Below are 25,026 nucleotides of genomic sequence, written 5' to 3' on the forward strand. Positions count from 1 at the left end.
TTGTCATTTTTACTTCCCAAGTACTGCAGTGGTTTCACACTCCTACACATTTCTGTAAAAGGTGTTGTTATGGTGATACATTTCACATGCTGTATTTCTTCATATGTCTCTGCTACCACTCAATTGTGTCCCCTGTGTGTTAAATATGCTCATGAGTGACCACTTTGGGGTATTTAGTCAAGAAACAGCTGAGATATTTTTTGCAGATTCTATTTTGACACAACTTGGCTTTTCTTATTTCTCTGTGAATTAAGTGCCTTGTCATGTGTTTCATTTGTTCTTCTAATTTTGCAGCTTCCTGTGCTTCACATTCATTGGGGTGTTAACTTTGGTGGTGGTGGTGGTGGTTGCCATCTGTGTTTATTGTCCACTGCTGCATTACAAAAAGCTCTAACTCTTCAAAAGAATCAGAGAAGGCTCAGCCTTTCAAACTGCTTAGTTGACTGAACATTAATACTGCTCAGTGAAACAGGTATCAGCTCAGATTTACAGTCTCCTGTCAGTGGCAGACAGAATGAGAACTCCGTTTCCAAGTGTGGTTATTTTTCATTTTGTTATTTGTGACTGAGTTTCCAGTCTGATTACTGTTGAAGCAAAGTAAAGTGCACAAAAGTGTGCAACATCCATTCAGCAGCCCTGAAAAGAGCATATTCTTGAATATCAGAGCAGTGCAACAGTAAATTGCATCTTTATTTATATAAGAGATCATACAGAGGAGATAACAGCAGAGCTAATGAGACCCTGCATATACATGGGTTACATTAGTAATGAGAAACAGCTCCACTAATTAACTCTGCTCCCTAATGAAATTAAATTCATGCTGTAAAAGACTATTACAATAAAGTCAATACAAGCCCAAAGTATATCAGTTTCTAACTCCTGCATTATGGCAGGGTGATATAAACAGTATTGTGGTTTTATATTGGCATGGGACAGTAAGCATTGTTGGTAGGCTGAGCTTGCTCCTGTTTCCACAAAAAACCCCAATAGCTTCCTTACCTCATCCCTTCCCTTCCTACACACATGCAGACTGGTAAATCAGTGAACTATCATTTCTCAGTTTTTAAGTTAATTTTTGAAAAAAACCTTGATACATAAGTCTGCCCATGTAAATTCATTAAGAGCAACATAAGCTCAAATTGTAAGCTTAAATTTTCTTCCCAAGTGGTGAGCTGAATTCTTAGCAAACTTCACAAAGCCTATTCCCACTGACTGGTCCTACAAATTATCATCTGCCTGACACTCATTGAGCATCTCCTTAATATGCTGTTTGGATGCTCTGCTAGTTCTTTCCCTCCACAGTATCCTAGTTTTCTATGCTCAAAGCTGAGCTGAGACCACAAACACTTTAGTTCTTGCCTTACCTGAGTAACGAATTATGTTCCATCATGATCCTGCAATATAAAAGGGTCTTCAAAAGTGAGAGAGGTGTCAAGGAGCTGTAGAACCACCTCAGCTGCTTCTTTTTGCTGTAAGTGAATGGAAAACACAAAATTTGGTGATGCACTCCTCATGCGTCATTGACCAGTTCAAGCTGCCCAGACACATGGACTGCATGTTGACAGTCAATTTACCCCATGCTAGGTTCTCCTCGTTCAGGACAGACCAGTCAGGAAACCATTCCATTTCAAGTACTGCCTTCTCTTTTCTTGGTACACTACACAGAAGGATTTGACGTGCTCAACAACATCTTTGGTGATGTTTGCAAACTTAGACAACAAGTGTTTTGTGGCACAGTCATGGCTGCCGTGGCCATATGTGCTTTTATGATTAAATTGTGTGTATCCTCAATGCTCATATTAAGGACACTCCTCTTCTGCTTTCCTGTTCTCAATCAACCTCTCAGTGTGTCCACATGTAGAATTTCATATCTCAAAAAGGAGAAAATATTAGGCAGTTTATTAGAAATAAATCTGTGTATATAAATGGGGAAACTGATATATACACTTAGACTTAAAAAAACAGAGAAAAATGTGTTCTCCATATTTACTTTTAAGCAGATATTGTTCATGGCTCAACTTTGATTTGGGATTCTTTTTTGTCTTTATTCCAGCAATAGTTGAACAATACTCTCTCTTTGGGATCATGTACATAGAGCATTTCTTATTCTTTTTGTACAGTTTTTCTCTAAATTTAAGTTGAAAGTCCTGGGGCAACTTCAGGAATGATTATTCAGCAATTAGAGAGAAACCTGCTTCAACTCCCTCTGTTTATGTACAACTGCTCTTGCACCAATTTCTGACATACATTACAGCCATATTGTGAAACCAAACATTTTGCAAAATGAATAAAATTTTCAATCATTTCTCAGAATGACTTCCAGTTATTTTGCAAAATGACAGAAAATAGTAGGCATATATTATGCAAAATATCCCACCTCTAGCTTTTGAACTTGTTGGTTTAAAAGATAACAGAAAGAGCTCTTTTCATTTTGTTTCCTAGATTGTTTAATACCTCCCAGTATATTTCAGAGCACACTATATATTACATCTTCTAAAATAAAGACTCTTCTGAGGTCAAGTTTGTAAAATGTACAGTTGTTGTTAATTTTTTTTTTCAATTGGGTGGATATTTGGACCTGACCATCCCTACTAGAACAGCAGTGGTAATAGGTGACATTTTGTGAAGTGCTGGAAACCATTAGGTATTTCAGGTGATGACCAAGAAAAGGATGTGCTCCAGGGGTGTAATAAAATGACCATTATTTTCTGAAATACCTAAACCCAGTCATATTATGTAGATGAACCATCCTTTCATGAAAAGACAACAAATTGCCAATCCTTTTTTTTTTCAGTAGCCACTTTCACAGATTCATGATATTATATACAGATTATCTGCTATTCAAGTTTAAACTTCTGAAGGCCAGTTCACTGTAAAGACAGTTTTATTCTTGCAAGCTGAATTTATATATTGCTTTTCCCTATGTGAAACTTTGTGACTTTATTTCTAGTGTACAGACACATTTAATGTCTTGAGAGGATTCATTCAGCTGCTCCTTCTTTAGCAGAGGACAGGGACTGTGGTCTGTCTTCATGTATGTGGAATTTGCATCCATTTGTGTTTCTCTGCATGCAGCCTTCAAACAGGTGAGACTCTCCTCTCTAAAGATATGATTGCAGGTTGCCCATCACATTTTCCCATCAATGCAGACACAGTCTGCCTTTTCTTATCTTCTCTCACATTTTCGTAGTTATTTTATTAGCGAAGTCTCTGTGTGGTCTTGCTCCACTGAGGAAAAGTATTGGGAAGACAAAGTCCTATGTGCAATTCTTATATGTTGCAATGTCCTATGTGCAATTCTTACATTAGAGATCATGGTGCCACCACTCCATTAGGGTATGACTCCCCCCTCAACCATTGGCTGGTTGCTGTGTTTCTCCATTATGCAGATCTCTAAATCAGGGACTGTGAGCTCTTCTCCATGAGTCCTTCCCTTGGCATGTGTTCCCTGTTGAGCACAAGTCAGGGTCTTGCTTCCTACAGGTTTAGATAAAGCATTTGAGGATGCTACCAAATTTCTCTGCCACAGTGTCTCTTGCCTCTGTTCATCAGCATTGGGCATGTGCCCCTTCCTGACTGTGACCCTGCTACAGGTGGGGTTGCCTCTGGATTTGGTAACAGCCCCCAGCTGGTTGTGTGTTGTAGTTTAGATTTCGGGGGTCCCCGGGGAGGGTTCCCCGGGAGCCCCCCGGGCCTTAGGTTCGTTGGTATTTGCATGCAGGCAGGCAAGGAGACCCTAGACGGCTGGTGAGGTGCTGATGAGATGAGGATTTATTTGGAGTTCGACCCCAGGAAGGCAGCATGGTTACTAAGGGAGAGGGGGAGAGGGGGAAGGGGAGAGGGAAGGGGAGAGGAGCAGAGCCTCCGGAGGCCTCCAGGGCAAAGAGAGAGAGCCCTCTCTGTTTGCACCTTTATCAGGGAGTTTCGAAATGGGCCCAGATAGATTCTCAGGCCAATGGATTTAGAGATACACGACACTGCAGGGGAGGTTACAGACTTGGGATAAACCATACACTTCGAGGGGTGAGCCAGAGCATACCATTTCAATAAAATGCAATTCCACAGTTGTGCATTACCCTGAGTCATGTGAGCCGACTTGTCTGAAGCTCAACAAAGGCAAACACAGGGTCCTGCACCTGGGGAAAGATAACCCCCTGCACCAGCACAGGCTGGGGGTCAGCCTGATGGAAAGCAGCTCTGCAGAAAAGGACCTGGAGGTGCTGGGTGTCCGTGAGGCTGCAGTGCCCTTGTGGCCAAGATGGACAGTGGTATCCTGGGGTGCATTGGGATGAGCTTTGCCACCAGGTCGAGGGAGCCGATCCTGCCCCTATACTCAGCCCTGACTAGGCCACACCCAGAGTGCTGTGTCCAGTCCTGGGTTCTTTGGGACAAGGGAGACATGGAGTTCCTGGAGCAGGTCCGGTGAAGGGCTATGAAGACAAGCACCTCCACAGTTCTGCTGAAGCCTCTCCCTTCTGAGGCCAGGCTGAGAGAGCTGGGCCTGTTCACCCCAAAAAGTTATGTCTGAAAGGGGCCCTTATCAATATCAGTATCTGAAGGGAGGGTGCCAACAGGATGGTGGAGCCACACTCTTCTCAGTGGTGCCAAGCACTAGGACATGAGGCAATGGGCAGAAAAAAGTGCACAGGAAATTCCAGGTGAATATGAAGAGGAACTTTGTTACTGTGCTGTCACTGTGCACTGGAACAGATTACCCAGAGAGGTTGTAGAGTCTGTCGTACTGGAGACATCAAGAACCATCTGGATTCAATCCTGTGTTATGTCCTCTAGGATGACTCTGCTCAAGCAGGGAGGTTGGATCAGATGACCCACTGTGGTGGGTCATCCCACCTATTTCCTACCTCACCCAGACTTTGATTTTGTGATTTTGAGGCCTAGTCACATGTGAATGACACACAAATCCTTGAAGGCACACATGTAAGAGCTGCTGAGCAAAACCAGCCTGACATTCCCAAACTGCAGGCATTACTGGGAAAGAGAGACGTTATTGGTTGAGGGGGAAAGCAGCCAGCTGGCATGTCTGCTGCCTCACCAGAGAAAAGAGGACTTTATATTACTCATAGTTAGTCTCCGGGGAATGGACACTATATATTATCTTTATTGGTTTTTTCTATTCAGCAAAAAATTTGGTTTATTAAGCAGCTGTTTGCAAGTGAGGAAAATTACTTCACTGAGTGTCAGAAAGTTTAGTTTGATTTTCTGAAAATTTTGACTGGAAAGTCAAGCTAGTGTTTTATTAATGACCCCTTGACTTTTGAAACCAGCCCTTGCTTCCAATCAAGTCCTAGCCATAGGGGATACTTACAGGGAAAATGCATGCCAAGTCCCATTTCTCTGAGAACAGCAGAAATGGGTGACTTTATGGGTCAGAAATGTCCAATTCTGCAACTCAGTTGAGGCTATTATTCAGGAACTGCTGCCTCTGCTACCTTCAGGGTTTTTCATACCCATCTCTCTCTATCCCTGGAGAAAGCATCAAGTGCCTGAAACCCCCAAAACCCCTTTCTTGGCCTGCAGCTGTTGAAGTAGCTTCTTCCTTAACCGGTACTTTTAGTCTAAGGCACCCTGGTTATTTGGAATACATGGAAATGGAAAAGTCAAGTGACATAGACTGTGGAAAACTGCCTGGAAAGAAAAGATCTGTATCCTAAGGGGAATTAGACAAGTAGGATTACAGTCTGATAAAAGACTCAAATCAGGATTGCTGCAAAATGCAGTCTTTCTATATTTGTCTTTGCCTTGACTTGATCCTCCAGGATTCCCTGGTGAGCTAGAGGGAACTGATGCAGCTGAAAGACGTTCAGCAGGCAAATTCCAGCCATATGGAAAGAGGGATGCAGGAGTGGGAAGAAGAAGTGGCTGAGGGCAAGTTTGACACTCAGTGAGAGAGCCACTTCTTAGCAACTTTAAGCATTAAATAAATAATCTGACATGAAGGCCAGAGACACAGCCACCTGGCCTTTTTGCTGTGTGGCAGAAGTATGCTGATATTCTGCTCTCTTCTCCTCATCCCCAGTCCTATTCTCCAGATCCTATCTCCTTTATGTCCTTCTGTAATAGTGTGTTTGTGTTCATCATTTTTTGCTAGCCTAGTACTGTCCTCTGTCATCCAGTCACCAAAAAAAGGGTATCCTTCAGGATTGTGGTGCCTCAGACCAAGCAGATGTGGTAACTGGAAATCCCCCTTGTACAGTGGTCAATTCCTGGCAGAGCTAAGAGAGTTCATCTTCTCAGGGCAGGGGAAGGCTTTCCCTGCCAGACACTGACTCTCACAAAGCAAGACAACTGGTAGACATAAAGTTTGCATAGACATGTAAAAAGCATGACTTGGTGCTGGCTAACATCACCAACTTAAATCATGGAATTATTGGACCCTTTAATTTGCTCATTATCATGCTGAGTTATTGTTAACATCATTAGCATCAATTTTTATTCAGGGGAAAAAAAGCCACTACTATTTTTTGTGATGCTGTGGTGCAGGCTACTATGAAGGTGTGCATTTTTACAAGAATGAAATTACTTGTGATTTTAACACATAGATGAACAAGATTAGTTGGGCTGTATAGGTACTATTTTTAAGATCATGTTTTATGTTTCATTCCAAATTCAGATATAAAATCCTTTTAATTTATGTGCATTTTTGTAGGAGGGACTTTACTTTTTCAGCACATAGTCATTTTGTTTGTTAATAACTTTATTATAGGAGAAGGGTTATAATATAATGTTACAAAGATATGCATCACCTACGAATGCATGCAAGGCATTTTCTTTAAACAACCGTGTTGTTGCAGCAGGAAACAGACATGTTATGCCAATTTCCATCCTCTTCTGCCAGAAGGAGAATATGATTTGTTTGTGTAGCTTTAAAACAAATCTGTATCATAGCAGTTTATTGCTTTCTTAAGGACACACAGTTCACTAGTAGTGAACTACACATTCAAGTTGACTCCTTCCATGTTTGGAAGGTCTCTGCAGTTCCCCAACTACTGTTGAATCTGGCTGGTAGCTGTCATCCTTTTTACAGTGATCCTTTGGGAACAAACACCTTCTTGGACGGATTTTTCTCAGATACACTCACACTGCAAGCTCTCACATTTCTTTCTTAACAGCTGTGGTCGAGGCTGTTTGCCAGGGGTGAGCCATAAGGGCTGCCCAAAACCTCACCTGTGTAATGAAGGTCAGTTGTCAGAGTCCAGAACATCCCTCTGGCTACCCTGGAGGGTTTGGAGACCAGACAGGGGAGTCTGGGATCTGTACAAGGGGGTCAGCCAGCCTCGCACAGAGCCCAGGAGGACACTGCCTCTGACCCCTGTTCATGGTAGTGAATGCCCACATTGTATGAAGAATCACAAGCTGAGGGAGTTCAAAATAAGTAGTAGTTTATCATAGAATGTAAATGTAGACTCTAGGATTTTTAGTATATGGGTTTGAAGAGGCAAGATGGAGGAATTGAGGAGTGGTCCTGTCCTCCTTGTTCTTGTTCTTTTCCCCCATTTTCTGCTGAGTTGTATTACAAGGATTGGTTTAGAGTAGAAATGACATGTTAACATAGGTAGTAAGTATTGGTAAAATTCTGTAAATAAAAAGTACGTTGTGGATGGTGGTTGGGTCAGAGAAATGGTACAAAAGGCCCGGGACTCTCTGATCCGCCCCAGTCCGCCGCCTGTCCTGCTCTGCTGGAGATGCCTTGCAGAACTGAGAAAGAACTAAGATAAGGTACCCTGCCAGGGAGGCCTGGCAGAGCTGAGAAAGAACTGAGAGATAATGAAGAATAAACAACCTTGGAAACATGCACTGGTGGACTCAGCTTGTCGTCACTGGCTCCGGCATGAAACACTTAAGGCTACAGAAAATGAAAAAACTTATTACCTTGGGGAACAGCAACCCCGAGGAGACTCCCAGGAAACAGCAATCCTGAGAGTCGGTGATTTCCATCTTTTGGTGTTGTATAGCACAACTCACACTCTGACCTGAAAATACCTTCTTATGATCAGACATCCTGATGGGTATGAAGGACCTTGAAGCAAGAAGGAAGAAAGACAAGGTAGAAAGATTGGAGAAGAGATGGGATCCCATAAAGTAACCATTTTGGTGGGACCAAAAACAATGAGCATAGCAATGAGATTGCAGAGGTACAACAGGATCAACCAGTTGTTGTTTTATTACTGTCTGATGTGCAAGAGATGTTAAAGATTAAGGAGAAAGGAATGGAAAGATTCACAAGTGTGAAAAGGTGGATTTCAACAGCATCAGGAGGAGATACTCTCATAGAAATTGATCAGCTGATAACCTCTAATTAGTTAAATGATTAAATGATTATCCTACTAACTCTAGATGAAAAAATATCACCTTATGCAGATGGCAAGAAAAAGAAAGATATATTAGCCATTGATGTCTTGGCTTAGAGGAGTTGGAGATTTATACTTTTTTAGGGATAGGTTTAAAGCAGCTGAGCTACGAAAGCCTCAATGGCTTTCACAGAAATATTTTATCAAATTTTTCACCTTTTTTGTAGAATTTATTTCTGTCTTCAGAGATAGCAACTGACAATGCCTCACTGAGCTATAATATGATTTTTAGCCACAATAGGTCTATTAGCTTTTTCCATCCCTCCAATCCAAGCAGCAACATTTTCATTCCTTCTACCAGTGCAGGGTACAAAATTTGTAGAATTGCTTTCAAACTAAAGATACTGTAACTACTTATAAACTTCATAAATGCACAAAATCAATATAAGATTAAAAAAATTGCTACCTTGGATACCTAAAATGTTTGTCTTTTGAAGAGAAGACAAATGCTGTCTGAATGATCTAAAAAAATTGCCCTGACAATAAAATATTATTTTTAATTGAACAATTTTGTGAATAATAATACAGGCTTTTGTTTGAACTTGCAATGTCCATTTCAGTAACAGTGTATAATTTTTTTAGATGTATTTTCATAATGTGAGAAAGACAACAAAATTATTTTCTGCTTCAGTGATACCATCTCAAAAGGTGATTTTGAGAAAATATTTAAATAAATAACTGTCTTTCACTGGTTTAAATAGCTGGTTTAATTCTTTGTTTACTTAGAAAGTTATGCTTCTCTTCACAGTAAAGAAACAGACCTACTCAGGAAGAACAGTATTTTCTCTGATATTTTATTACAGCTTGAGTGAAATAAATAAGAAATGTATGGAAAAATGATATATATCTTTGAGTTTCAAAAATCTGTACCTTAGTCCATAAAAACTTGCTTCTTTATTTGTGTTTCTACATTGCAATTCTTAAGTCTCCCCCTCCTCTGGGGGCCTTTGACCCCCAAATCTTGATGTAAAAAACAGTGAGACAGTAGGGCCCATGACCTTTATTGCTTCTTCTCTAAGTCCATCCACAACTCACTGGGTAGCATCATGAGGAAATTTTTGAGGTCACCTTCCTGTTTACCAGCTGAGGCAGTTTGCTCCATTCCTTCAGGAAGCTGATGTGCAAAGCCCTGTGTCAATGTGTTGTACTGTTTCCAGAGCACATCCTCACTTGCTGAGAAGGGAGTTTGCTGTCTCTTTTCATCACTATCCTATCCCAGGTCCTGTACATGCTGCAGACTGATGCTAGCAGCAAGCAAACCTCCTGTTCAGCATCCCCACATTTTGCTTGAAGAAGCTGCTTCCACTCAGCATGAGTGACAGCAGGTCCAGACAGCTCAGGGCAGTCAGGCTCAAAAAAACCTCATTGTAGCTTTCTAACTGCTCAAAATCACTCACATGCTGTATGTAGTAGACCCTGAACAGGTGATAGGGAAGGAACCAAATTATGATGACCCAGATGAAAATCAAGTTTTTCACCTGGGCCCAGAATTCTTGGTGTGAACAGAGGGAGTTGGAAAATTTTCTTGCCACTTTTACCAGGATAAAAATCTGCAAGCCTAAGAGGACACAAGAAATGAGGACAACAGCTACAATGACGGTGTAGTTCAGGGCTTTCACACTCTCTTGCTGTAGCTCTTTGTGGAACTTGAAGCATGCTGTATTATTGTATAAGCCTGAGCGTCCGTACTCGATGTAGAAGAGCGGCACCCCAAAGACCGTGACGAAGACCCAGACGGCAGCGCTTGCCGCAATGGCATGCAGCTTTCTGTAAAACTCCACCTTGTCCTTCCACTGGAAGAAGATGAGCCACCGGATCACCAGCGTGACCACATAAAATACGAAGGTCAGGTACATGTGGATGTGCACCATGGCGCTCACCATTTTGCAAAACGGCATGCCGAATACCCACTTCTTTTTGACGTAATAGTGGAGGCGGAAGGGCACCGTGAAGAGGAGGAGGCCGTGCACAACGACCAGGTTAACGATGGCAGTCGTGGTCACAGACAGAGTGTTCATCTTGAGCAGCACAAAGGACATCGTGATGGACCCAATTCCACCTCCAGCAAAGGCAACCGAGTAGACAGTCACCAGTATGGCACTCATGGTGCTGGTGTGAACGAAGGCAGAAGAGGAGTCACTGCTGTTCCTGGTCCCTTCAGTCATGTTCCTGAAGTCTTCCTGGAACATTTTCTGGAAATGAAAGAGTACAGAAAGACTAAGATAAGGTAGGAATGAGAGGGCCTGCCTAAAAAACCAGAAGGGCTTCCCACCTGTCTCTTCTTCAAGGAATAATCCAGAAATCTCACAGAAAGCATTAATTGCTGTAACTTGTACTTTCATCCAAACATCCTCCAGCCTAGGGGAAAGTGGATGAGAAGGTTGGGCAGAGAGCTGCTCTAGTCTTTAAGGCACTTCCAGCCATTCTCCTAAAAATAAGCTTGAAACAATAATATATGGGGAGAAATGATCCTTAGAGAAATTACATCATTGTGGTGGTTTTGTGCTGTGTTATTTTTTCTCCTCTCTTCTGAGCATCTGCATGCTTTTACAGTGAAGATCAGAGATGTTTTAATCCTGCTACTCATTCATCAGTTTGTTTATTTGCAACACAAATCAGTCCTTCCCAGGGCCAGATAACAACCATATGTTGTTCTGTCTGAGATACAAATTTTGTTTGTTGCTGAGATCTGAGTTTTGAACACATTACAGTCAATTTCTCCATGGACAGTTTCTCTGAGCAAGGGATTAAACACCATGGATACCCAGACTCCATGGAATTGCTGCTTAGATCCTGCCAGGCCAAGAAGCGTGGGCAGTACTGTCCTGGTTCTCTGGGCCATTTCATATCTTACGTGCAGTAACTGGGTGTTCTGAAATGGGCTGCTAGAAAACTTTAGGAAAGGACATCCTGGGTATGTAAACCATCCTGTCTGATCCAAGTAGAAGCTAGATGCAAGCCAATAGCAAGTTTAAAAAGCATGCTATACATTTTTTAATATATTACTGTCTAAAAGGGAGATTAAAATAATTCTTATAAATCTAAATGCAGCTCCTGTTAGGATTATAAGTTCTACAAGATCATACAGGAGGGGAGAAGTTCAGGTAGGGTGTTATCCTGAGGCATATTTGGATCTGTAAAAATCCAGTGGATGTTCACATTAGTTACAGAAAAGAAGCAGGGAAAACTGAACAGTGTTGGGCTCTGTACTATCACAGCTATACTGCTACTGCTACCTGAACTGTAATTTAAAACTGACTTTGGTATGTCATCCATTCTACCAGTGAATCCCACAACACAAGAAGGAGTTTTCTTCCAAGTTTTTGTGATTTTTTTAATACTCAAATGCTTTTCACTTCAGGAAGTAGTTCCTCAGTCTCTTTGTATGAGTGATGTTTCAGCTTTATTTTCATTTTTTAGGTAGCATGAACTGCCAGAAGTTAGGAGGGGAAGAAGTTTTTTAGCAGTCCACTCATTTTATGGAAAAGAGGAAATACCTACGACAGTTTTATAAGCTGGTTTTGCTCATAGTGGAGAATAAATATCTGCTATGCACCTCAGGTGTTCTGTGTTGTTTCTTAGCAATACTTCTAAGCACTTACCCTCACAGTAATCAAGCTCTCTTCATACATTGAAAGGTTATTCTGTAGCTGTCCCAATGCATCTAAGACTGCAGATACCTTATTATAATCAGTATAAATATAAGTGCCACATCTCAAACTAATGTGTTGGTTGCTGGCCTTACTGACCTTTTGTGTTTGATCTCGCATTTCAGACTTATGTGGACAATTAATTCCAGTACATTAAGAGAATTAAATTGGGTTGCAATGAAGAAGCTTTTTGTCAAAGTCACTGCAGATTGTCACACTGCAGCTCTTGCATCAGAAATAGTGCAAGTTCCTCCCAGTTCTGTTCTTGTTTCTGAGACACTTCGTTTCATCCTCAGAACCATGCAAGGCAGAAGGGGTTAGTGAGAAGCCTTCGTCAGTTTCTCCAAGTTTTTAAACTTCTGTTTGAAAAGATGTCTCTAAAAAGAGGCATTATCATATGGTTTTGATTTAAAATGCATGTTTAAAGTTTAAAACTTTTAAAAGTGCCACAGGGGGAACAGGGTGTTCCAGGCAACACACTGGAAATGTGGTTTGGTGTGAGCAGACCCAGCAGCAAGGTTGCACTTGGAGAGGAGGAACCTCTTGTCACCCTTTGGAGGCCAACAGTGAAACTCGAACTGAAGGCAGTAAGAACAGATAGGCAGAAGCCAGATAACTGATATTTTCCTCAGACATTCCAGTGAAGGGGGCAGCAAGAGACCTATTTCTGTCTGCAAATATGCAACTGAGTCACTGAAATGCAGGTTTCTGCAGAGTTCTGCAGATATCGCTAAATCCCTGCATAGTAAGATTCTGCAGGATATGTAATTTTCATTAATCTTCCAAAAAAAAAGCTACTAGCAGCTGTGATAGGAGATTATCAGCTCCCCAGTAGTACAGGCACCCCACTGAAATACCATTGCGTGATGAATACAGAGTGTAAACAGAACACAGGGCACGTTTCACAGAGGAAATGCTGCTTTCTGGCGAAATGATGTTTCCTATTGTACTGACATTCACAAAGCTATAACCTACTGACCTGAAATGCAACTTACAAGTCCTTTTTCCAGAATTTAGCACGAGGCATGTGGAAAAAGAATTAATGCGGACCTCACAAGACACAGCTGTTTTTGTTTCTGTGCCTTCCCACCACCTCTGGCAACTGCCAGTCCAGTGATACTGCTCAGGTCTTGGAGCCAGGTTTGGTCTTCCTCTGCGTTAAGCCCCTCTTGAATTGGCTGAACTTCTGCTGGACATGAGCCTTGAGCAGCCACAAGGCAAGGGTAGGCACTACTTCATTTGGATGCCACAGCAGCTGCTGGTGCCAAGGGCTGGGGTACAATTGCAAAAATAGCTGGTTTAATCTGACAAAGGAGGTGGGTTGCCAACAGGCCAGAGGCCAGTTTCTTTCAGAAGCATGATCAGCAAAAAGATTCTTGTGTATTCAGGATTTGTCAGTTGTCAGTGCGGATAATGCCATCACACTCATTTCATGTGACTGTCTGTGCAGCACAGTCTGTGAGACTTCCCTGGACTGCTCTCTTCAGGACAGAAAAGGTCATAATGCTCAGTCCCTGTCTGTGTTCAAGGCCAGGCTGGATGGGCATTTGAGCAACCTGGTCTAGTGGAACGTGTCCCTTCCTATGGCAGGGCTGTTGATGCTAGATGATCTTGAAGGCCTCCTTCATCCCAAATCATTGTGCGATTCTATGATTTATGAAAAAACTTGATCTCTGTCAAAATTTTCCAGTTAAGAAACGTTCATCCCAACCTTCAGGATCTTGTTTCTCTTTTATCTTACTGTTATCTATCTTACTACCAAAAAAAAAAAAGAAAAAAGTGATAAAGAAAAAAAAGATTGACTGTACTTCTGGACAGAATTTGTACAACCTCAGCTTACAGGCATTTTATGTGTTTCTGCCTCTGTCTTCACATTTAAAAACCTTTTGTCAAATTTTGACTTCCCCTGTAGATACCTGATATGAGACAGAAGAGGCTTATTCTCCCTTGATCCCAGCCATACCTGTGGCTCCTCAGTGAACTGCCATTACACCTATACTTGGTTCTTAGATGAACAACTTCACATTTGGCAGGGGTAAAATGCTTATTCTAGTTTGTGCCTGATTTAGCAGTCCAGATCAGCCTGTCACTGGCTTGTTCCCTTCTTTGCATGCTATTTTCCCAACCAAGTCCATGAGTCACCATTATGTTACATCAACATTATATCAACTTATTAAAAAACACCTCATTTGTCAGAAATGATGACACTGTTACAGTCTCTGTCAAACAGTGAGCTCTACTCTGTATAACAAGTGTTTGCAAAATTTATCCCCCCATACACGTCTGCTGAGAGACTGGCAGGCTTCACACAGATTTTGATGTGTTCTGACAGTTGGGTTCTGTAGAAGAAGCATTTGCTGTCTGCATGCACCCAACTGAGAAGTTTCATTTGAATTTGGAGGAGAAAAACCTTCAGCTCAAATGAATGATTTCTATTTTCGACAGGCTTAATAATTTGAAAAACGAGTGTTTGTCAGAACTGACATTCCTGCACTGAAATAGACTAGGTTGGAAGAAGTGCAAAATACAAATAATTTTTAACAAAAGTCTGGTTAAAATCTGCATCTGTTTCTCAGAATCCTCATTTAGTCTCAAAGATGGTTTTTTTGTTGAGGGAGGGCATTGTAGTGGCATTTCATTTTGTTCTAATTCCAGGCTGTGTTATGGTAAGGTAGGCTATGCCTCTGGAATAATTGCAGAATTCCTTTAATTTGAAAGTAACCACACACACCTGGAATTTGAAGTACAAAAACCTACTTAATGGAAAACAATAAAAATAAAATAATAATAAAAATCAAGCACATTTTTACATTTAGACATCGACTTTTTTTCAAACAACTTTTCATGATTCCCCTAACTCGCTCAGTAGCTCAATAGCTCATGTCTTGCAGGCAGTGTCAACATTATAGTGATGTTTTGTGGCTTCAATTCAGTCCATTGAAAAACAAATGGGACAGAAAAGCATGTTGAGTTAGTCCGCTTTCATTTGAAATTTTTACACAAAATTTTTACACAAAAGAATTTTTACTATTTTACTATTTTTCACTATTTTTACACAAAAAAGTGGAAACTGTGAAGTGTTCCTAAAAAGGATTATTTACCTCCTTAGCTGTATCTTAACAGAGAGAATAAACCCTTCTTGTCCTTACAGAGACTGGGTGATATCAAACACACACAAAAAGATGCATGAAAACAAAATGCCCTGCCTCCCAGTTTTAGAAGACAGTGTAAAACTACAGGGTAGCAATATGGAAAAGAATGAAGCAATGCTGTGTCTTGCTAGGAAATTACCAAACACAATGAGAAAGTATTTTTTGCAGAAAATGGGTTTAAAATAAAACAAATAGACCACTGAACGCTTTTCCCTCCCTAAACTTGCAAACATTCTTTAAAAAACTTTCCAAACCAAGGCTTTTTTTTTTCATTCTATGTATACTTACAGATTAGAGTTTCTCTTCACTCTTCAAGTGTTGTTTGTTTGGATCTTCATTCTATGTAAGCTCTAAGAACAAAAAGCAGAATACCTGATTACTTTAAAGAGTCATTGCCTTACTTCCTTCTTTGAGCTTATGACAAAACCATAACCTTGAGGCTGCGCTGTGTGAGGGTAGGGCTGCCCATGGACAGACAACCTTGGGAAGATTTTTAGTTGCATCACATTATCCCTTACCTTGCAGCTGCTTCTTAGCCATTAGAGGTCTTCAAAGCCTCGCATTTCTGAACAGTGCTTTATACTACTGCCTAAAATGGTGAACTATACACAAAGAAGTGAGCCTCACAGTTCACATGTTTGGAAGAGTTGTTCCCCAGACTGGAGGGGATGATTTGAAAGTATGTTTTGAGAAAACAGGGCAGGACAAGAGCAAAATATGATCTAGATTGTAAGTGACTAAGTGTGGGTTTGGATGTGGTCAGAGACACTTAAGTGTAAGGGGTGAAATAAAGCTCACTCTACAGCCTGGCACCATTTCTCAGCTCTGCTCTCTGCCTCGAGTTTAGCTCAGTGTCTAGATCTTGGGACATGATGCTGTCACTACAGCTGCACAGTGCTAGCAGAGGGAAACTAGGAGATTTAATTAAAAAGTGATTAGTCATGCCAGTGTCAAAGGCTCGTTGAGCAATCATGGCTGATGGGAGGTGTATGTGTGGTAAGACATGTCTTACTGCAGGACTGAGTCTCTGTAAGAAGCCTGTGCAAGGTCAGTTTTTGCCCTCCTGCTGGCTTAACATGTTTCTGTCAGAACACATGGTTATATTTGAGTATACAAGTTTTGGAAGTAACAGTCTAGACATACAACCTTTAAATGTAATCTCACATGGGAATATGAGTTTTAACTGACTGCATCCTGTTGCTTCACATTTGGTTAAAAAAGCACAAGGGAAGTCCTGCTCTGTGCTACTTCACAACAGACTGGTATGTGATGGAAATTGTCTTTTTGAATTTTGAAATTTTAACAGTGGCTAACAGCTAAATAACTGTTTATATAATATTAAAAGGTGATTATAACACTAATGCTTAGCTCTTCTCCAGTACTTTTCTGCAAGCTGGTCTCAAAGTTCTGCTGAAAGTCAAATAAAATTACAGATAAAAATCTGAAAACTCTATGGCAAAGCCAGAACTAAAGCTAAGATATCCTTGAATGAAGTCTTGTGCCTTCTCAAATTAGTAATTTTGTTTTGGCTTCTTCTAGGTCTTATTTTAGAATAAATACACCCCAGTTGAAAGAAAGCTAAGGTACATTTAAAACCTTTGGGTAGCATCTGTATGTGAGTTTTTAAATTATATTATATTTTTGATACAAAAATAAGTTTAACATATAGTTAAACATAAGTGAAAACATAAGTAATGTTTTAATGCTCTATATTGGTACATATTTTTGATGCAATATAATAATTACATAACATACAAGTTCTATAATTTTGTTGATAAATAACAATGTTGTTTTCTCAAACACTTAAAAAAAGTAAAGGAGTTTTTCAGGTTGATTCTTTCACAACTTTGTAGTTGCCAAACCTTCAATCCTTTAATCCAGGATTTAACCAAATAGTGAAATACCAGAGTATGATCTGGAACAGACATCCTCATTGCTTTTGTTGGTCTCTAATCTGTAGTTAGCATCAAGATCTAGATAGGTATAGAATGCTTAATATACATAATTGCAACTAATTTTCCCTGCTAAATAAATGCAGTTTTGCCTAGGATTTACCAACAGCATGCATAGTGGATTCCAGACTGGTATGTTTAGATTTTCAGTTGTAATGTGCTGAGCTGGTGGCAGAATGTAATTATTTTACATCACCCGTTTTAAACACAGATACTAGAAATGCACGTATTTTACAAGTTTTGAGTAATTCCTAGTAGTTTTAGCAATACCCTAAAAATCTAGAAGTGTGGTAGAGTGTTTTCATAGTACTCTTGTATCACGTGGATTCAGACATCACCTAGTTTGAGTTTGCATTACAGCAACAGTTCCAAGGGCCAAGGTTGTGGCGGTGCATTATTTTAGGTTTATTATGATTTCATATTTGTTGTAATAACTCAGTTTTGTGTACCCCATTTTCCTTCTTTATGTGCCCTCAATTCAGTTCTGTGTATCCCTTCCCCCCTCATTAGTATTCCTTTGTCTCCTTTAGTTGCTTGAAGTTATGTGTGCACCTGTTATGTTATGTGACTTTCAGTTATCTTTCTATTATCTTTCCCGCCTTATGTAAACCCATCCCACACATCCTGGACTGGTTTCTGTTAGTTTTACCCACTTATGCAACACCCTAGATACAGACCCTAATTGGTTGCTTTAAATTTACCGCTCCCTTTACCCCTCTCCTAAGCCTGTTGTATAAAACCTACTGCCCGAGCCCTGCTCGGGGCTTCTTGGGGTGTTGTCTTTTAGTTGCTCATCTCCTTAATAAACCTCTTCAGTTCACCCCAAGACCCGTCTCGCCTCCACTCCATCTCTGCTTCCGAAATAGGCACTGCCGAGAACATCGGAGTCCCTGGGTGGGGAAGTGAGAGCTCCCCAGGGGGAAGGTGTCGCACCCCTGGCCGCTGTGTGCCCTGGGACTGGAGAGAGTCACACACCTCAACAAAGGTTGTTTAATAAGAGATGAGAGTCTGGACCAGATTTCAAGGACTGCTTGTCCTGAGACTGATTAGCATCAATGTACCTCTACTCTGGATCTCTTGGGGGAAGAGAAGTATGTCCTTTATGCTCAGACATGCTGTTAGTGATTTTTCAGCTGTTCCAAACTTAAAGTTGTACACAGAATAACCATGGCAACACAGGTGTTTTGTTTGTCTACATTTATTTTGCCAGGACCCAAGGATTTGGTGTGCTAATTCAGAAGTGGACTACACAGGGTGGCAGGAGCTATGAAAGCATGGTGGTTGCATCTTCTAGAAAAATATTCTTCTCCTTCACTTATTTAAGTGGCAGAAAGCAAAAAATAAGGCCCACTCAGACACCTTAAACTGACTGCAGGTAACCTGGCTCTGAGCCAGGTAAAGAAGGTAAAGCTTGAGTGATAGTCCTGACAACACTGAACTGATGTGGCTTACATAGAATCAGGGAGGACATCATTCCCAATAATTCGTACTCCTTACAAAAAGCCTGCTTTTTGATCTGCTCAGAGTCCCTCCTAGTGCCAGCTGTGGGCCTGGGGCTACTATGTAAGACTGGCTGATCAGTCATTAAGTTGCAATTGTGTCAGATTATTTGCAGTTTATCATTAAGTAAAAGATCAGCTGCTAATATGGAGAACTGAAAAACAAATGGTTTGTAACTATTACCAACAAAATACTATTTTTGACTCATATTTCTAGTGTGCTTTACTATTTTAAGCACCTGAACAGAAGGATATTAATCACCTACAAAAGGAAAAACATTCAGTATCAGTATCAGCCAAAACCGTTTTATAGATAATAGGTTGCTTAAAATGTCTCTCTCTGGGTTCTGGATCAGTTGTGATTTGTGGCTGTCACCCAGGCAGTGCAAGGTGTCCTATGAATGAGAAATACTGCCTGTGACACATCCAAAAGAACATTTTGGAAAAGTACAGGGAGTAAAATGTGACTTGAAATTCCCTGTTTCCCACACTGTTGCATAGCAGAGCCATATATTTAAGCTCCTCTGAAAAGTGGAAATGCATCTGGTGGCCTCTTCCTAGATTTGTACCTGATTTAGGGGGGAAAATACCCACTTTGCAAGTTATTATCCCTGGGCATTATGACTCAAATTTGCTTAAACGTACCTGAGGAAAAGTGGTATGGACAAAGTCTGTTTCCCCTTCAGCCTATCTCATTACCTTTTCCTCCTACAGAAATGCCAAAATTGCACCATGTTGAAGTATAACATATCAATAAAAGCTGCTCAAATTTCTGTTCAGGTCTTACCAGAATTCAGATCTTTCAGAAAAGTACTGAAAACAACCCAAAACTTAAGTTCACATCAAAATCGGCAGTATTTTTTCTTTGACAGTGTGGTAGGGAACCCAGATCTAGAAACCAACTGTTTTATACTAGTAACACTAGCAATTAGCCCAACTTTTGCCATACCTTCTCTTTTCTATTGGACTCTGCTTTGGCCTCAGTGCTTGTCACCACTGCAGGAGGAGGAATCAGAACTGAAGACAAAAAGTATCTGCTCTGTCTCCAGCTTAAATTGACTTTTTGAGACGGTGTCTTACTTATATTTAACAACTGCACACTTCTAACAGTCTATCACCACCTTTATTATTACCTTGTTTTGGAAGGATTTTACTAGTTCATATCTCTTGCAAGCCAGTAAGTTTTTCAGGGGATGTGCCTTTCATCAGGTATCCAGCACAGCAATTCACTCATTATGGGAGTTTGTTCTCACCAGGGTGGAAGGAGGAGCTGATTGACAAGGAGATGTATTACTCCTACCCTATAGATGACATTAGACTGCAGAGAAAGAAATTCTATATGCAGCACCATGCTGATTCTATAAGCATATATGTCTATCTGAGAAGAAAAAATCCTTCCCTTCATCTTGAAAAGAGAGTGCTCATCCTAAAATATTTTTGATCTTGGTACTAACCTCACTAATTGCCTGCTGGGTTAGGCAGCATGCTGTAAGGAAGAATATATTTTTTTAAAAGGATTTCCGCGCAAGTCTGTTGCTACTCATGCTCAAAATGTGTTCTGCAACTACTAAGACTGTTTTATTCCCAGATTGCTTATTTCATCTAATTTCTGACTGCAGAGGTAATGCAAACTCTGTCATCGGGTGCATGGAAAAATAATTTTACCAAAGATCACTTTCATGCTGAATATACACATACAGATATTCATGAAACTTAATTTGTTAAAATGTGTTGTCTGAGGAGCAAACCTCCCTGCATTAGTCTAAGCTCCTGCTGCCTAGGAGCAGTACAGAAAGCAAAGCTTGCTGCCAACACTGATTGATAATGAAGATGATTTCCTACCTTAGCACAAACACAATTAAGTGTATGATGTTTCTGTTACAGTTGGGTTAGAGAGGAATTCAGGTTCCTCCTGTCATTTCACAAAGGAGGAATTTACTGCAAGGAATTTTTTCCACACTACATTCCCAAAGCAGGCTGGTTTGCAAGAGCCTTTCCTTGATCCTTTCCACACTGCACATTAGAGTGAGGTGCTTTGTGCATGCAAGTGCTCTGTCACATCAAATCGATTGGGCTGAAATGGTTCAGTTTGCTGTTAAATCTGGAGGTTTCCATTCTGAACAAATGATAAGGAATGATAACTTTATGATATAAATGATAACTCTAACTGCATTAAAGTAAGATCTTCAGTGCATATGCCGAAGTGTGAAGCCAATTGTGCTGTCAATAAGCTCATTACTGATGCATTTTTTAAAGCTTTTGCCCATTTGAAGTTCAGTTGAAATATTTAAGAAGGCATCAAAACAGCCCAGCCATAGGTGTAGAAACACTTCTGGTAAGTGCTGCTGTTCTGGGCTGTGGAAGAATACCCACACCTGCCCTTTGTCTCATTGTTCTCCTAATATGTTTTCTCCTAGTTTCTCCCCATTCCATTGACACAGGAGTCCACAGAAAATCTGGGGCCATGCTGCTTGTGGCCTTAATAGTGTTTTGCCAGTCCAAACATTCTTATTCAGTTTTGAATGCCCTGTGCTGTGCTGTTGCACTGGGTCCCTGCACTTGGCTGATCCCCAGACTTCTCTGCAGAAAAACAGATCGGAAAACAAAAAGTTATGAAATAGCTTCCCTTTCCAACTTCCTCCTTTTCATTTCATCCAGGCTATTTAATGTTCTGTACATCTTCTTTACTACTGGAAAGCATAAGAGCCCAATATTTTATATCATTATTCACTGTAGCTCTAATGAAGCAGTAGCTAAAAAGGCAGACTGACAGGATGTTCTTTTATGATACTATGAGCCCTACATGACAGATGAAAAGGTAAAATAAAACTACTCCACATCTAGTCAGTGAAGCATGGTGGGGAGAAGACCCAATCGGCACTAACTGGTGTAAGCTGGTACAAAATGAATTGTGTAAGATGTGTACAAACCCTGATATATTGGATTTGCATGGCCAGGTTTTGGCAGTGAGGAAGGCTACAGGGGTGTCTTCTGTGAGAAGTTGCCAGAAGCTTCCTCTAAGACTCCCAGAGCCAATGCCAGCCAGCTCCAGGATGGATGTGCCACTAGCCAAGGCTGAGGCAGTTGGAAATGATGATAATGTCTCTGTGATAACATATTGAAGAAGAAGGAGAAGAAGAAGGGGGGAAAAGAGTTGTTATGGCAGTTGTACTTGCAGCCAGGAAAGAGTGGGGTGGGAACATGAAAGAAGAGCAGCTCTGCAGTCACCAAGGTCAGCGGAGAAGGAGGGGAAGGAGGTGCTCCAGGCACTGGAGTTGAGATCCCTCTGCAGCCCATGGTGAAGTCCATTGTGAAGCTGCTTTGCCCCTAAAACCCATGGAGGATCACAGGGATGGAGAGATCCATCTGCAGCCTGTGGAGGAGACTCATGCTGGAGCAGGTCAATGCCCAAAAGAGGCTATGAACCTGTGAGAGGCGTGTGCTGGAACAGGCACCTCTCAGGGACCTGCAGATCTTTGGAGAGAGAAGCCCACAACAGAGCAGGTTTCTTGCTAGGACTTGTGACTGCATGGGGAACCCACACTGGAGCAGGCTGTCTGTGAAGGACTGCACCCCAGGGAAGGATGATCTACATTTCAGTAGTTTGTGAAGAACTGTTGTCTATAGGATGGAATCACACTGGAGAAATTCATGGAGTATTATCTCCCAGGGGAGAGACCCCACACTGGAGCAGGAAAAGAAAAAATGTCCTGTCTCCCTCTGCCACTGGACTGCAGGAGGAAGTAGAGCTGAGAAGGAGGGTGTTTTTTAGGTCTGTTTTTACTTCTCATTATCCTGCTGATTTTGTTAGTAATAAATTCAGTTATTATCCCCAAGCTGAGTCTGTTCTGCTCGTAACTAAATTTGGTGAGTCATCTCTCCTGGTCCTTATCTCAACCCATGAACCCTTTTTCATATTTTCTCTCCTCTGTTCATTTGCAGAGGGGAGTGATAGAGTGATAGAGAGGCTTTGGTGGGTGCCTGGCACAGTGGGCAACTGTGAAGATATGAGCTCTGGTCCCAAAGCAAAACAGCCGTAGGTGACCTAACCTGACCTTTATCTTCTCAACAGGTTAGATTGGCCACAGTAACTTGCCTCTTTAGCCCCATTGCTTCTGGTTCTCAAGTTAGCACATTAACCACTAATTCAAGTACATCTTCACAGAAAAGATTTCCCCAAAATAGCTTTCCTTTTGATATCGGTGATGGTAAGAATTTGGAGAGTTTGAGAAAATAAAGCAGGCAGTTAATGTGTTTAATTGTGCAACTGAGATGAAAATGAGAAGTATCAGCTCACTGAGTAGAAATTTTCATTGCTGCCTTCTTCTCTCTGCACCATCAAATCAGGATCATCAATGAAAATGATTCAATGATTTCTACAGCCCTCATGGAGACAGAGCTCACCACTTACTACTAAGTACCTCTAGCACAGTAAATGCAGATAAAGCAATGACTGGTTTGTATCCACTCCAGATTTTCCTTATGTCTCTTATTTTGCTACAACTCTTTTCCTCATTGTAACTTAAGAGGAAAGATTTCACTCTGTTCAGTGAGATAACAGTAAGATAATGAATTCTGTATCAAAAGCTATCTCCACTTAATTTTCAGATTTTTTCCCCATCCATGTTAGCGGGTGTCTAACCTTATTCCATGCCCACACCTAAGATTATCCTCACATGCCCTTAATTTCAGCTGTGCAACAGAGATCAGTTCTAGGCTAGAAAGAAGTTCATTGAATTAGTGACAGGTTCTAGCATTATATTATACTTTTTTTGAAGTATTTTTTCCCTGGACTTTTTTTGTTTCAGATTTAGAAGCATCCTGCACATGGGATTTTAGGGGTAAAAGGGTAGAATTCACAGAGTCTTTCTGTACAGCATTGGATATAGAAGATATGCCTGATGTATGTCTGCAAAGCAGAACACAATGCTGTGTAGAAATATCTAAGCTAGCTTTAAATAGGTAGTTGGTGATAAGTCTGTGTTGGAGTGACACTCCCTCATCAAATGTATCCCTGTTTTTCAAGTTTAGAGGCTTCAGCACTTCATTTAGTGCCTCCAGACCCAGTTTTGGTACCTCTGCATGACTTTGCAGAAAGTAACAGGCATATCTCAGTCTTTGTGGATTGTGACTGTTGAATCTTAAAAACCTCCCGGCTGGCAGGCACCTCGAGAGATTTTACTATCAAATGTCCTGTTGAAAGCAGGGCTATAGACTGAGGTGTCCAGGGTCCCATCAAACTGAGCTTTGAATATTTCCAGAAGGGGTAATTATGCTACTCTGAATTTTTCAGTGTTTGTCTTGGACAAGGAGGACAGAATCTGGACACCACATCCCAGGTGTGGCCTAACAGGTAGTAAATGGAGAGCAATAATCACACTCTTGACTTGCCAGCTGTAATCCTTGACCTGCTGGCTGGGCTCTTGCTGCTGCAGCCCATGATGAATTTTCATTTCATTGCTGAGCTGTGCGAGTGCCTGAGAGCATAAGGGACGGTGTCTAAAAGTGCCAAAGTGAAGGCAGATCTGGCAGCCTTTTATGAGGGTGACTTGAGATGATCAGCATCTGAGCTGATTGTGAAAAATTTACTCATCATGAAAAGCATTGGAGCCAATGAGGAACCGGTAGAATAATTATGGAAATTTCCTGCTTATTCTTTGTTCAAATATTAATTGGCAAAACCAATGACACCTTCTTCTTTTCTTTTAATAAATTTCAGAAAGGATTATGAAAGTGTGGATGCTATTGTAAAAGGAGACCAGCAGCCCTTTCTGCAATAATATTCCCAAAATACGCTTTTAACTACCACTTTACTTCCACTGATTTCATAAAATAAGACATTCACAACTGCTGCGGTGGACTAAGAACCCCAAGCACTTTTAACTTCCCTCCTGTCATGTTTCCCCCCAGCTCTGCTGTAATCTTACCTCTCACCAGGAACCATTAAGCTCCATGCAGATCTGCAGCCTTCTCATTTGAGTTTAATACTATTTCCCCCCTGCTGCTCTGTCTCCAGTACCTCTGTGAGGACCTTTGCAGCACTTACCCAGCCACTCTCCAGCAGCATAGCAGGAGACTCTCCTCTCTCCGTGTGATACCTGGACTTTGCAGAGAAGCTCTGGGAGGAACTGCTGCTGCAGCCCAGCTCTGTCTGCTTCCTCAAGAGCCACCCGTTGCTCATCAACCACAAACAGCCAACAGACAGGACTGCACCCATTGTTATCATCTCACATATCAAGTTCATTGACAAAGGCGTGTTTTGTTCTGTTCAATATTTTCAGCTATTGTAAAATGCATTTTGTTGTAGGTGGCTGCAGGTGAAAGGAAGAGGGCTAATTGTAATGAAAGTGAATGTAACACATGGGAACATGTGGTTGTGGTTATATAGACGTAAGTACCTCTCT

The 25,026-nt window shown here is 41.1% G+C and overlaps 1 protein-coding gene across 1 annotated transcript; it reads right to left on the reverse strand.

The window, feature by feature from the left end:
• Window positions 1-9,281: 9,281 nt before the first annotated feature.
• LOC134562819 (probable G-protein coupled receptor 141) lies at window positions 9,282-24,811 on the reverse strand. The gene is made up of 3 exons (XM_063420364.1): window positions 24,669-24,811; window positions 15,460-15,521; window positions 9,282-10,561 (listed from the first exon to the last, which is right to left on the reverse strand). The coding sequence occupies exon 3, from the start codon at window positions 10,556-10,558 to the stop codon at window positions 9,614-9,616; it is 945 nt and encodes a 314-aa protein (XP_063276434.1). The 5' UTR covers window positions 10,559-10,561; window positions 15,460-15,521; window positions 24,669-24,811; the 3' UTR covers window positions 9,282-9,613.
• Between the last annotated feature and the right edge of the window lie 215 nt (window positions 24,812-25,026).

This window comes from Prinia subflava, chromosome 1, assembly GCF_021018805.1.
Source record: "Prinia subflava isolate CZ2003 ecotype Zambia chromosome 1, Cam_Psub_1.2, whole genome shotgun sequence".
In the NCBI taxonomy this organism is placed as follows: Eukaryota; Metazoa; Chordata; class Aves; order Passeriformes; family Cisticolidae; genus Prinia; species Prinia subflava.